The following is a 12,062-nucleotide window of genomic DNA, read 5'->3' on the forward strand; positions in this document are numbered from 1 at the left end:
GCTTCCATCTGTTGACTTTTGGTACTGTTTGGGACTATTTGATCTTGCTAATGATAATTTTGAAATATGATATTTTGTTGTTAAATCAAAATATTAGGCTCCGTTCTCTTTACTTTTCAATTTTCAGTTTTAAATTTTGAATTTATTTACAGTTTTCTATTTTGGTAGTCTATTTTTAGAAAATTAAAATCGCGTTCTCTTTGTCATTTTGAAAAACTATTTTTCAAAACAAGAAATTAGAAAATACGTTCTCTTTGAAATTTTAAAAATATTTTTTAATGATATTTTATTCAATACATTTGATTATTAAGTAAATTATAAATATTTAATGTTAATATATTATTAAAAAAATATATACATTTTAAAGTTAATGAATTTTGTAATATTTTTTTCCATTACAATAATAAAATATAAATAAATAAATAAATAAATATATTTTGAGTTTTGAGTTTGTTTTGGATAAAAACACTCAAAACAACTTTTTGTTATTTTTAGTTTTCTTTACAATTTTTTTTTATTTTCAAAAATGAATTTTTAAACACAGCAAAGAGAACACGTTTTCATTATTTTAGAAAATTAAAAACTAAAAATAACTTAAAAACAGTAAAGAGAACGCAATCTTAGGCTGCGTTCTCTTTACTTTTCAATTTTCAGTTTTGAGTTTTAAATTTATTTTCAATTTTCTGTTTTGATAATCTGTTTTTAAAAAATTGAAAACGCATTCTCTTTGTCATTTTGAAAAATTATTTTTCAAAACAGAAAATTAGAAAACACGTTCTTTTTGAAATTTTGAAAATATTTTTTAATGATATTTTATTCAATAAATTTGATTATTAAGTAAATTATAAATATTTCATGTTAATATATTATTAAAAATATATATACATTTTAAAGTTAATGAAGTTTGTAATATTTTTTCCATTACAATAATAAAATATGAATAAATAAATAAATAAATGTATTTTGAGTTTAAAATTTGTTTTGGATAAAAATACTCAAAACAATTTTTTATTGTTTTGAGTTTTCTTTACAATTTTTTTTTTGTTTTCAAAAATGCATTTTTAAAAACAGTAAAGAGAACACGTTTTCATTATTTTAGAAAACTGAAAATTAAAAATGACTTGAAAACAGTAAAGAGAACGCAACCTTAGATTCTCATCATGGTAGGTAAAGATGCGAGCAATTTTGACATAGATAGATTTAGATGATGCATTGTTGGGATTTGATAAAATACTATAATTTTAGAGTATTAAAGGAAAACAACGTAAGAATTGTAAAGACTTATATAAGATATATTTGTATTTATCAAATTCAATTATGCAAGTTATTTTGAAAGAAAAAATTACTACTATATTATGGTTGAAACTAGAACAATTATGTATGACTAAAAGGTTGACTAGTAAGTTGTATCTAAAACAAAGATTATATTATCATCGAATGTTAAAAAGTACGTTTCTTGAAAATCATTTAACAATTTTTAAAGAATTATTTCTAATTTGAAAAACATAGAGGTCAAATATTATAAAGAAGATTTTGGTTTAATTTTGTTATATGCTCTGCTAGTCTTATATTCAATTTTTAAAGATACTATACTCTATAGTTGTGACACTTTTATCTTAAAAGAAATTTATGATTCTTTTTTCTCAAAAGAGAAAATTAATAAGTAGTTATTGAGAACTTCAGAAACTTAGGGACATGTTTTTTTTATTAGAGGAAAACACATGAGAGAAAGCCTAGTAGCAAAGAAAAAGATAGATCAAAGTTTAGAAATAAAGAAAAAACCTAAAGAAATGACACATTAAAAATAAGTATTTTAAGTTGTAGAACAAATTTAAGAGATAAGAAACTGAGTAGAAAATAAAACAATAAGATATTTTAGGTGAAACCAGTGTTTGTGAAAATAACAGTAGTGTTGAGGAACTTTTGGTGATAACTAATGAAATTATCAAATTTTATGAAGATTGAATCCTTGATATAGCATGAACGTTTTATATGTCTTCTAATAATGATTGTTATTTGGCATATCAACTTTATTTACTGGTGATACCTTGTGAAATAATTATTCTTGTAAAATTACTAGCATTGGAACAATTTGTTGAAATTAGATCAGATCATATGTAGTGAAAAAATTAATTTTAGGTATCACTTTTTTTTTCTTCTAATTTTACAATTTAATAAATAAAAAAGAAAATAGATAAATACATTTTCACTGCAATTCGATTGTAGCGTATGTTCACTCGCCGTATAATTTTCCAAGTGTAGGATACCAAGTCTGTCCACTCGAAATCACCTTGATTCAAGAGAGATTCAAGAAGGAAGAAGAGTGGTAAAACTTTTCTTAAAACTTTTCTATTAGGTTATGTGTTATGTTCCTATTAATATGGAATCCACACAAAACCTTAGGGTGCGTTTGGTTTAGGATTTAATGTGCTAGCATTAAATCCTAATCGAATTTTGAATAATATTAGTAATTTTATTCATAATAAAGTTACTTTATTATTCTTATTTCCGTAATAAACATTATAAAATTAGTAATTTTAGTATTCTCCTATTATAAAATGATTTCTTTTTTGTGAGACTTTCTAGATTCACAATTAAATTAACAATAAGAATAATTTCATATTAATTCTTATAAGTTATGAGTGATATCTAACAGTATATCATGATTACCCAATTTAATGTGAAGCGAGTATAGTGAACCTTTCTTTTACGACTCCATGCAATATAGTCTCTCTATCATTCTATATTTCGACAAGATATGAGATCATGGACAGTAGGTTAAATCTCTCAATTTTGTCATATAACAAAATCTAAAATCCTTCTTGATTAATATGACACAATTCATGGAATACACTTTCTATTGTCATAATAGCCTGGTCCAAAAATTTATTGTCAAGTGATTATTGGATCTTATTGAATATCCTTTTCGCATACCCCGATGTAATAGATTCTATATCTGATGTACACATACCTTATGCACTACTAGATTAAGCACATAGATATGCAAAAAATATTCTTGATTAGAACAATTATATAACATCATTAATTTCCTAATTCACCAATGTATAGCATCTATGTCATCTTAGGTCTCAAGACTAGTTGCAAATATGCAACTAATATTGAATCATTGAACCGTGAGTAAAGACCCACGTGATTCGATATTAATAGTCTTGTTCAGTGAATTCATTCATGTAACAATCACCCACTCATCTTCCTTCCATATCTCATATAGAATGGCAACTCACCAATATTTATCTTTAGCATCTCATACTGAACAAAAGGGAAAACGATATGCTAGTTTTTACAAGTTGCTATTATCTACATTAGGAACTCTATAGCTAGGAATATGTTTATAGCATAACGAATCATGGATTAACCGTCACTCATATCCTTAACTCTTAAGGAATGCATCCACTTCTTATTATACTAATAGATATATGTTTTAATTTAAATCATATTGCAATTTAAATTAAAATATAAACTTGTCATTTTATTGATAATTAAATAATTACAAGATCGACTCACTTTGTGTCACTAAAAACTAGTCTTAAGGGCTCATATCCAACACAATTAAGATTAAGATGTTTGATGGCACTGTTAGAAGTTTAACTGGTGTCAAACATGTTTTCAACCTTAAAGAGAAATCTTATCTCATTGAGTACTCTTGATTTAAATGGGTACAACGACATTGGTGAAGATGGAGTCGTTAATGTTAGTAAGGTGCTATTGTTGTAATGAAAGGCAAAAAATAGTATGAAAGATTATATGTTTTGGAGGGTTTTGTTGTTACAAATGATGTTATTACTACTTCTTCTTTGTCAGATATTGATATCACTAAATTGTGGCATATGCGTCTTGAATATATGAGTGAAATAGGTATGACTGAATTAAGAAAAATAGGATTTCTAGAAGAGCAAAATACTGAAAAACTAAAATTTTGTGAACATTGCATTTTTGGCAAGGAGAAACGAGTCAAATTCAATAAATGTATTCACAACACATAGGAGACGTTGGACTATGTCTATTCTTAAATCCCTTATGTTGTTTAACGATTTTAACAATACCTTTCTAGGCTTTTGCGATAATGTCACTCATCTTTTTACCTCTTAAATCCCTATGAAAATAAGGGACCACATAAGACCTAAGGGGGGTTTATCTGAAGCCACAAGATTCAAATTTGAAATCTTGAGTTCACCAACCCTCTAATTATCAAAATGGATCTATTAAAGTTCTTCATATTTTCCAAATGAACAAGCTTGATCAATTACATACTCATTAAGGCTTGTCTTTCACCGATTCATTTGAACATAGAAGATGCCAATTTCTATTCACCTATCAAGAAAGACAATAACAAATCATTGCCAAAGTATACAACTTTGAATGAACATTAATTTCTAAATAATATCTCATCCAAGGGTAATCAAACTAGGTAACTCATATTCCTTCACAAAATTAGTCGTTAAGTTTGCCCTAATATATGATTGGGCTTGCATTGTTCCCTTGGTTTGATTTTGTGGAAAAAAAAAACATAGCAATGTGATGATTTTTTTCCAATAGTCCTTTATATTTATTAGTATTAAGTGTCAAATTAATTCTAGTTGAGGCTAAATTGGTACTTCTACTTTGAAAAGGCCAAATGAATCTCATATTTTTACACTCGGGGTCAAATTAACCCTTATAATTTTAGGACAAATAGCACCCAAACTCCCTATAATTTATTTATTTTTTACTCAAACACCCCCTTCATTACAAACACCCTCAATTAAACATGAATTAAGTGAAATTTAGCTATTTAAACTCTAATTAATTATATTAAAATAAGTTAAATAAAAATAAAAAATCAAAATCAAAAAACAAATACAAAAATGCCCTATCATTGCTGGTGTTAACTTCTAAACAACGACAATGAGGTTTTTGTCGTTATTGGTTTTAGCAAAAGAAAAGGAAAATAGAGATAAGCCACGGAGGTTGGAGGTAGAAAAAAGGTGGTTAATTCATGATGGTGGTTTACTCTAACATTGAATATGGAATGGTTGTTTATGGTGTCATTCGGTTGCCATTCACAAAGAGAGAAAAGAAAGACTAAATAAAATGCATGGTAACTGCTTGAGAGGGTCTCATTTTGTTACCATAGAAGGGAATTAACTTTGCTTTTAATCGTTAGAAATCTATTGTTGCCGGCAATGGGTTCTACCTTTTCTTTTTCTATTATTCCCCTTCCATTTTCTCTTTGTTGTCTTCTTCATTGTTGCCATTGATAGCCTCTATTGTAGTTACTTGGAGTAGATGAAGGGTTTCACTAGATCTGGAACCTATTTCAATTGATTAAACCCCCACCACTGTCGCTTTCTTTTTTTCTCTCAATCTCTCATATTCTTCATCATTTTCGTCGTTGTTACTTGGGGAAGATGAAGGGTTTCACCAAATTTGAAACCCATTTCAATCGTTGGTCCTCCATCTCTATCGATGATCAATTTTGCCTTCATTCTCTCTATTCTTTCTCTATTTTTCTTCTTGCTTATCTTTTTCATCACTATCATCAAAGGCCTCTATTAATTGCCATGGTACCATCTGTGAGTTTTTGTCTCTCCATTTTTCACCAACACTAGTGGTGAGATCTTGTTGTCAGCTAAAGTCTTGTCGTAAGTTACTATTGTCATTGTTAGTTTTTGTTACAAATAGGAAAAAACCCACCAAAAAAGATAAATGTTCATGCGCAGTAAGATAAAATCTCTACTTGCGATTTATTTCATCTGTCAAAATAGAGAACACGAGTGACAGTGACGAGAACCACGTAAGGACAATAATTCCAAATGTGTGATGTGAAGGGAGTTTTGATTTTAATTTAAATTTGTACTTCAAGATTTGATTTGAGATAACTTAACTTTATTTATAAAATATAAATATTCGTGATGGTATTTAAGCATCCTCTATTATAAATACTAATGTAGTTTTAAATTTTAAAGTACCAATAAACTTTGTTAAAGATTAGAGTCAATTTGATATTTTACCCTATTTATTATATATTCTTAGACCCAATTTATTCACCAAAAAAGAAAAAAAAATTGCCTCCGGGAGCCAAAGAAGCAGGACCTGTGTTCTTTAGTCCACTTGGGTCAGCTATACGGGACGTTTTGTCCCGTCTTTGTCCGTAAAATCTCTCTTTCGTCTTTAAATCTGCAGAAAACCATACACAGGCAGTTTATTCTCCAGGATCTATGACATGTATATTATTTCTCGGAATGCACACAAACTGTTTGATGAAATAGCCAGAAGGACACCTTTTATCTGGAACTTGGTACATTTTTTATCACAGGGTACATTGGTCAAGACCCATGCCTACTTCGAAGACTCAATTGGATTTTTGGGTGAAAATGAAACGTGATATCTTGGACATCGAAGATTTCCAGTTTGGTGAGGAGAGATAAGCCCGGAGAGGCCATTGGGCTGTTCAAAGCTATGCTTGTAAATGAACAAAGGCCAAACTACGTGACAATTTTGAGCGTCATACGGGCTTCTGGGGCTCTGGGTTTCCGAAATATGGCATGGACATTTCATGGTTTGCTGATGAAAATGGGGTTTGAATCAGAACCGGCGGCTATGACTGCCCTTTTCAGTGTTTACTCTCTTTGGGATGTGCAAGTTGCATGGAAGCTGTTTGATGAAGCGCCCGAGAAGGATATGGTCTCGTGGAATGCAATGCTTTCAGTTTGCACGAAGAATGGGTTATACTTTGAGGCCTTTGAGGTTTTCAGAGAAATGCAATGCAACGGTGTCCAGCCAAACCATGTTATCATTGTGAGCATACTTCCTGCTTGTGCTGATCCTGGAACTCTGTACCTTGGCAGGCAGATACATTGTTTCTCTATAAAAAGAGAGTGGTACTCTCTTACTAATGTTCAAAATTCACTTGTAAATATGTATGTAAAATGTGGATTTCTTGAGACCTCAATTCAAATTTTTAATAGAATTGACAGGAAGAACATTGTTACTTGGAGAATTATGATTCATGGGTGTATTGAGAATCAGTGCCCAAGAATTGCAATGGATATTTTCTCTGGGATGCGGAGATGTTTCTTGAAACCAGATGAAGTAATTACCCTGGATGCAATTGGGGCTTCGGCAGAAGCAAAAGAGCGTAGTTTTGGTCTGGGGTTTCATGGTTACGTGGAGAAAACTGGATTCTTGGCGTTTGTTTCGGTTGTTACTGCACTTCTCCAAATGTATGCTAAGTTCGGTGAAATTGGGTCGGGCAGAATTCTGTTTAATCAGATTCATCAGAAAGATCTAATTGCATGGAGCGCCATGATTTCAGCATATGCACAAAATGGACATCCTTTTGAAGCTTTAGATACATTCAAAGAGATGCAATTAACAAATGAGAAGCCTAATGAAATGACTTTTGTGGGTGTATTACAAGCTTGTGCTACTTCAGGAATCCAAGGGCCTGGTCAGAGCGTTCATGCGCATATAACTAAGGCTGGGCACTCCTCCAATGCATTTGTAACTTCAGCATTGATAGATTTGTACTGTAAATTTGGAAGAATAAGAGAAGGAAAGGCACTTTTCGATTTAATGCCAACCAAAGATCTTGTATGTTGGAGCTCAATGATCAACGGCTATGGGATAAATGGCTGTGGAAATGAGGCTCTGGAGACTTTCTCAAAAATGTTGAATTTTGGAATAAAACCCAATGAGGTCGTATTTATTTCTCTTCTATCTGCTTGCAGTCATTGTGGTCTACAGAATGAAGGCTGGAACTGGTTTTATGCAATGGAAAATATACATGGTATTACTCCAAAACTTGCGCACTATGCTTGCATGGTGGATTTGCTGAGCCGTCAAGGACACGTAGAAGAAGCTTTAGAATTTGTAAAAGGTATGCGTATTCAGCCGGATAAAAGAATCTGGGGGGCACTTCTTGCTGGATGTAGATCAACGTGTAGTTCTGTTGAGATGGCAGAATTTGTTGTTGAACAGCTTCTTGCCTTTGGACCCAGAAAATACCAGCTGTTACGTGGTTTTGTCAAACTTGTATGCAGAGCAGGGTAGATGGGCGGACATGGAGAGGCTGCGGGAATTGGTGGACAAGAAAGGGTCAAGGAAGGAAGCAGGATATAGCATGCTTGAAGCCAATTTATAACGTGTACTATCAAAGAAATCAACTGCAATAGATTATTTTTCTTGACAGATTTCATGTTATTTGTTTCAACTTTTTGGAAAGCGCCTAAACGTTTTGTAGAATTTATTCTCACTCAACGATCTTCCTTTTGGTTTTTCAGATATCCTCTTTTTATGTTAATTATACTCTTGTTGAACAGTTATGGTGGGGTTCGTATGTAGAATACAACACATCCTGCGCCTGAAAAATAGTCATTAAATTTTCAACTACACGAAATATTCTATCCCTTCTGAGCTTCTGTGCTCATGATGTTTCCTTGACGGATATAAATACCGGAATTAGAAGAGTTCACCGTCTTTCTTAAAAGAATAGACGAACTCTTCTTTTCAATTTGTTTAGGAATTACGAAATGACTCTCTACTTTAAGCTGGAAATTATACATGGCTTACATGGATTGAGTCTAGCTGTTTCATCACTCTCATGACATGCGCCAAGTAGGCAAGTACTTTAAATTTTGTGAAGTAAGTTACAACTTGTATATTTAGTGTGTGCGCAGTTATAATTTGGCAGGGGATTAATTACTCATCTAGGCTGTTACTATTTTTTCTTAAATACTACCGCATAGAATTAACTTTTCAAACCCTCATTGTCTTTACTTTCTTCATTCCCTCACATCTCCATAGATCTTCTCCAATGAAAGAAGGAACCCTTGAAGTTGTAGTTGTTAGTGCTGCAGGCATAAGACACACCAATGTCATCGGTGCTCCCCTCCCCCTCAGCTTACATTGATTGGTGCAACGTTATACAAATCAAACCTTCTATGTTTCTGCCTTTGGAATGTTATTGTTTATGTTTTGGGTAATTGTGGCTTATTGGTTGCTTGAATTCAACCTTTTTTGTTTCACAGGAAGGCCAGCCTACTATGTCATCATTCAATGCGGAACTCAAGTGAAAAGAACCAAAACTTCAAAACGTTTGGTCCTCGCCAATCTTTTTACTTCTATCATGATATGTTGTGATTGTCCTAGTCATGGAATTCATTGCTGCAGGCAAACACAAAGAAATTTGCTGGAATGAAAAATTCACATTCCATTTTGCATCTTCAGAGTGGAAAAACTTGACCCACGTTAAATTTAGAATAATGGACAAGGAGTATTTCAGTGCTGGCGGCTTTGTTGGAGAGACAATGTGAGCAGTTCTAACTTGCACCATCTTTTTTCTTCTACATTTTGCTTTATTTGACATTCGAATTGATTCCTCATCCAGTGTGAGATTGGAGCTTGTGATTGTTGTTGTTGCAGTTGGCATTCTAATTGATTAAACTCTTTTTTTTCTCCTTTCTTATTTGAGAATGATCACCCTTGATTGCCTTTTTCTGTCATCATTGAACTTCCTTTTTAGTTTGTACTAAAAAATCTTATGAAGGAATATTAGTCATAACTTTGACATTAGCATCCTGACCTATGGAATTTAGTCATTTTTTAGAGAGAGATTTCACGAGATATGTGCAACGACGACTGTTTAGTAGGTAAATTGACTATACATATCTTGAACTTTGGCTATTTGGCTGAGACACCTCCTGAACTTTAAAATTGGCCTAATTAGTCCCGACTTTTTTCCAAAATTAGCCACAATACCCCCTCCATTACTAACAACATTACATAATTGACCATATACCCCCTAAACTTTGGGTCTTTGACTTGGATGCCCCCTGAACTTTTATTCTTTGCCAAATCAGTCTTGGCCTTTTCGGGAAAGTTCAAAGACTGATTTGATGAAAATAAAATTTCAGGGGATGCTAGGCCAAAGACCCAAAGTTAAGCGAGTGTAACTTAATGTCGTTAGTATCGAAGGAGATGTCGTGGCTAACTTTTGAAAAATTTATGGACTAATTAGGTCAATTTTAAAATTCAGGGGGGGTATCGAGTCAAATAACCACAACTTAGAAGGTGTATGGTAAATTTCCCCTGTTTAAGCTTGCAGCCGTCTACATAATGAGATTTTCTGAGATGATGTGAACATTGTGACTATTAAGCTTTTAGAGCTATGTTGAAGCATTTGATAAAATAATGCAAATAGTGGATCTAAATATCCAGGGTATGTTTAGTTGTAGAGAATATTTCCTAATTTTACAACTATACAGTCCTAATAATTTATATTTCAAAAACTAATAGCATTCATTTCCTGAAAATTAGAAAATATCTTTTTGATGTGTTTCCAATTTATTGTAATAAGTCAAAAAATTAGAAAATTGAGTTTTGTGTTCTCTAATTAGAGTTGTTAGTTGATCCAATAGAACATTGGAGTTAGAAAATTAAAAAATGTTCTCTACAATTGAACAAGCTGCTTATATCTATCATCTTTCCTTGTTTTTTTTTTTTTTTTTGGGGGGGGGGGGGGGGGGGGGGTGTTGTTCGAAATCCTATTGCATTCTCCAAATTATTCTGGGAAAACTATGTAATCATTGTTGTTTTGTTATTTTTAATATATCATCTTTCTGCAATGCAGACTATATGTCCAGGGGATGATCACAGAAGCAAATGACAAGGATTTTCTGGAAATAAGACCAACACGCTACAATGTAGTGCTTGAAGACGACACCTACAAAGGAGAGATAAGGATAGGGCTGAAATTCATACCTAATGTGAGAATGGAGCTTACCAATAATATCTCTTGCAAATTATCCTTGCAAAATTTTCCCGGAAAATGCCATTAGAATTCTGTTTGCCTTAGGACTTGGATAACTACATAATTTTCTTTCTGATACCAATATTTTCTGGGAGTTTTTAGATCAATGAGAACATAAACAACCATCATTCTTTGCTGCAGAAAGAAGCTTATACAGAGAGAACAACAGTTGTGGATGAGGAGCAGGGAATAGGACTCCCAATTTGCAGAGCTATCATGAATTTCTGGAGAAGCCCATGGTGGACGACCTGGAGGTTCCTCTTTCCATGTGATAAGCAAAAGCAGGTTTAGGAGGCAATTGATGTGTGATATTTATAGATATATATACTTCACTAATGGCTGTCCATTGCTTTTCTAAGGGTTTGCATTATGTGCTAATAAGTATGCTTGTGATGGTGTATGTAATTTCTTACAAAGAAAGGAAGTGCTTGAACTTTTCCGAGAAGTTGAGAACATCCATGATTTTTGAATTTATTTTTTGGTCTGTTTATTATTGTTTTTTATGAAAAGCACCATCTGATTCATCGTTAGAAGAAAAATCTATTTGGATTTGGTGAATTTTAGCCAACAAATTGGAAAACCACACCAAAATGTCAAATACAATCGTATATTCTATTTTAACTAATTTTTTTAATAAAATTTTATAAGCTAGGCATGACCCACATGGCACATATTTAGGAATGAAAAAAAAATTATGAAGGGTTTGTATTTTAAAAAATATCATTTTACAATATTCAAATTCTAAATTTAAACAAATCGTAATGCTCGAGTAGAGCGCCAAAGGACAAGCATTTGAATTCATATCGGTACACATGAGGTTTCTGAAGAGGGGCCAACCAAGAGGCAACAATTATAGAAGGTAGAGAGATCAAAGTTAGAAAAAAATTTAATTTAAAAATTAATTCAAGTGTCTATTAGACACTTATAAATAATTATCAAGTAAGGTTTTTAGAGTATCAATCATTATTCAAATTAGTGAGAGCAAGAGAGAACAAGGAGTCGAAGAGGTATGAGGAGTTTGTGGAGCTCTATGGAGGGATCTGTCATGGCTTTTGATGGTAAGAAAAAGGAAACAAAAAAGATTAAAAGACTTATAGGAGCATTCTCTATAACGAAACAAATGTAAAAATCTCTATTTCTTTTTCTTTTTTTTGTGGCTAATTTGAAAGTTTTTTTAAAGGCTAGAACCAAAAATTAGAGATCTTGTCGAAAAAGAGAGATTTATTTGATGCATTTGATTTGGTAATTTGAA

The 12,062-nt window shown here is 32.0% G+C and overlaps 1 protein-coding gene and 1 pseudogene across 1 annotated transcript; both read left to right on the forward strand.

Annotated features, from left to right (window-relative positions):
- Positions 1-6,065: 6,065 nt before the first annotated feature.
- Positions 6,066-8,316, forward strand: LOC127801292 (pentatricopeptide repeat-containing protein At1g11290, chloroplastic-like; annotated as a pseudogene).
- Positions 8,317-8,444: 128 nt separating this feature from the next.
- On the forward strand, positions 8,445-11,244 carry LOC127801293 (elicitor-responsive protein 3). The gene is made up of 5 exons (XM_052336257.1): positions 8,445-8,882; positions 9,030-9,095; positions 9,172-9,310; positions 10,631-10,766; positions 10,952-11,244. The coding sequence occupies exons 1-5, from the start codon at positions 8,816-8,818 to the stop codon at positions 11,099-11,101; spliced, it is 558 nt and encodes a 185-aa protein (XP_052192217.1). The 5' UTR covers positions 8,445-8,815; the 3' UTR covers positions 11,102-11,244.
- Positions 11,245-12,062: the final 818 nt, after the last annotated feature.

Source organism: Diospyros lotus, chromosome 5, assembly GCF_014633365.1.
Source record: "Diospyros lotus cultivar Yz01 chromosome 5, ASM1463336v1, whole genome shotgun sequence".
NCBI lineage: Eukaryota > Viridiplantae > Streptophyta > Magnoliopsida > Ericales > Ebenaceae > Diospyros > Diospyros lotus.

Excerpts from the sequence above, each read along its gene's own strand:
- LOC127801293 (XM_052336257.1), top strand. The coding sequence starts at position 8,816 with ATGAAAGAAGGAACCCTTGAAGTTGTAGTTGTTAGTGCTGCAGGCATA. Across the intron at positions 8,883-9,029 it reads AAGACACACCAATGTCATCG|GAAGGCCAGCCTACTATGTC; the intron begins GTGCTCCCCTCC and ends TTTGTTTCACAG. Across the intron at positions 9,311-10,630 it reads GGCTTTGTTGGAGAGACAAT|ACTATATGTCCAGGGGATGA; the intron begins GTGAGCAGTTCT and ends TCTGCAATGCAG.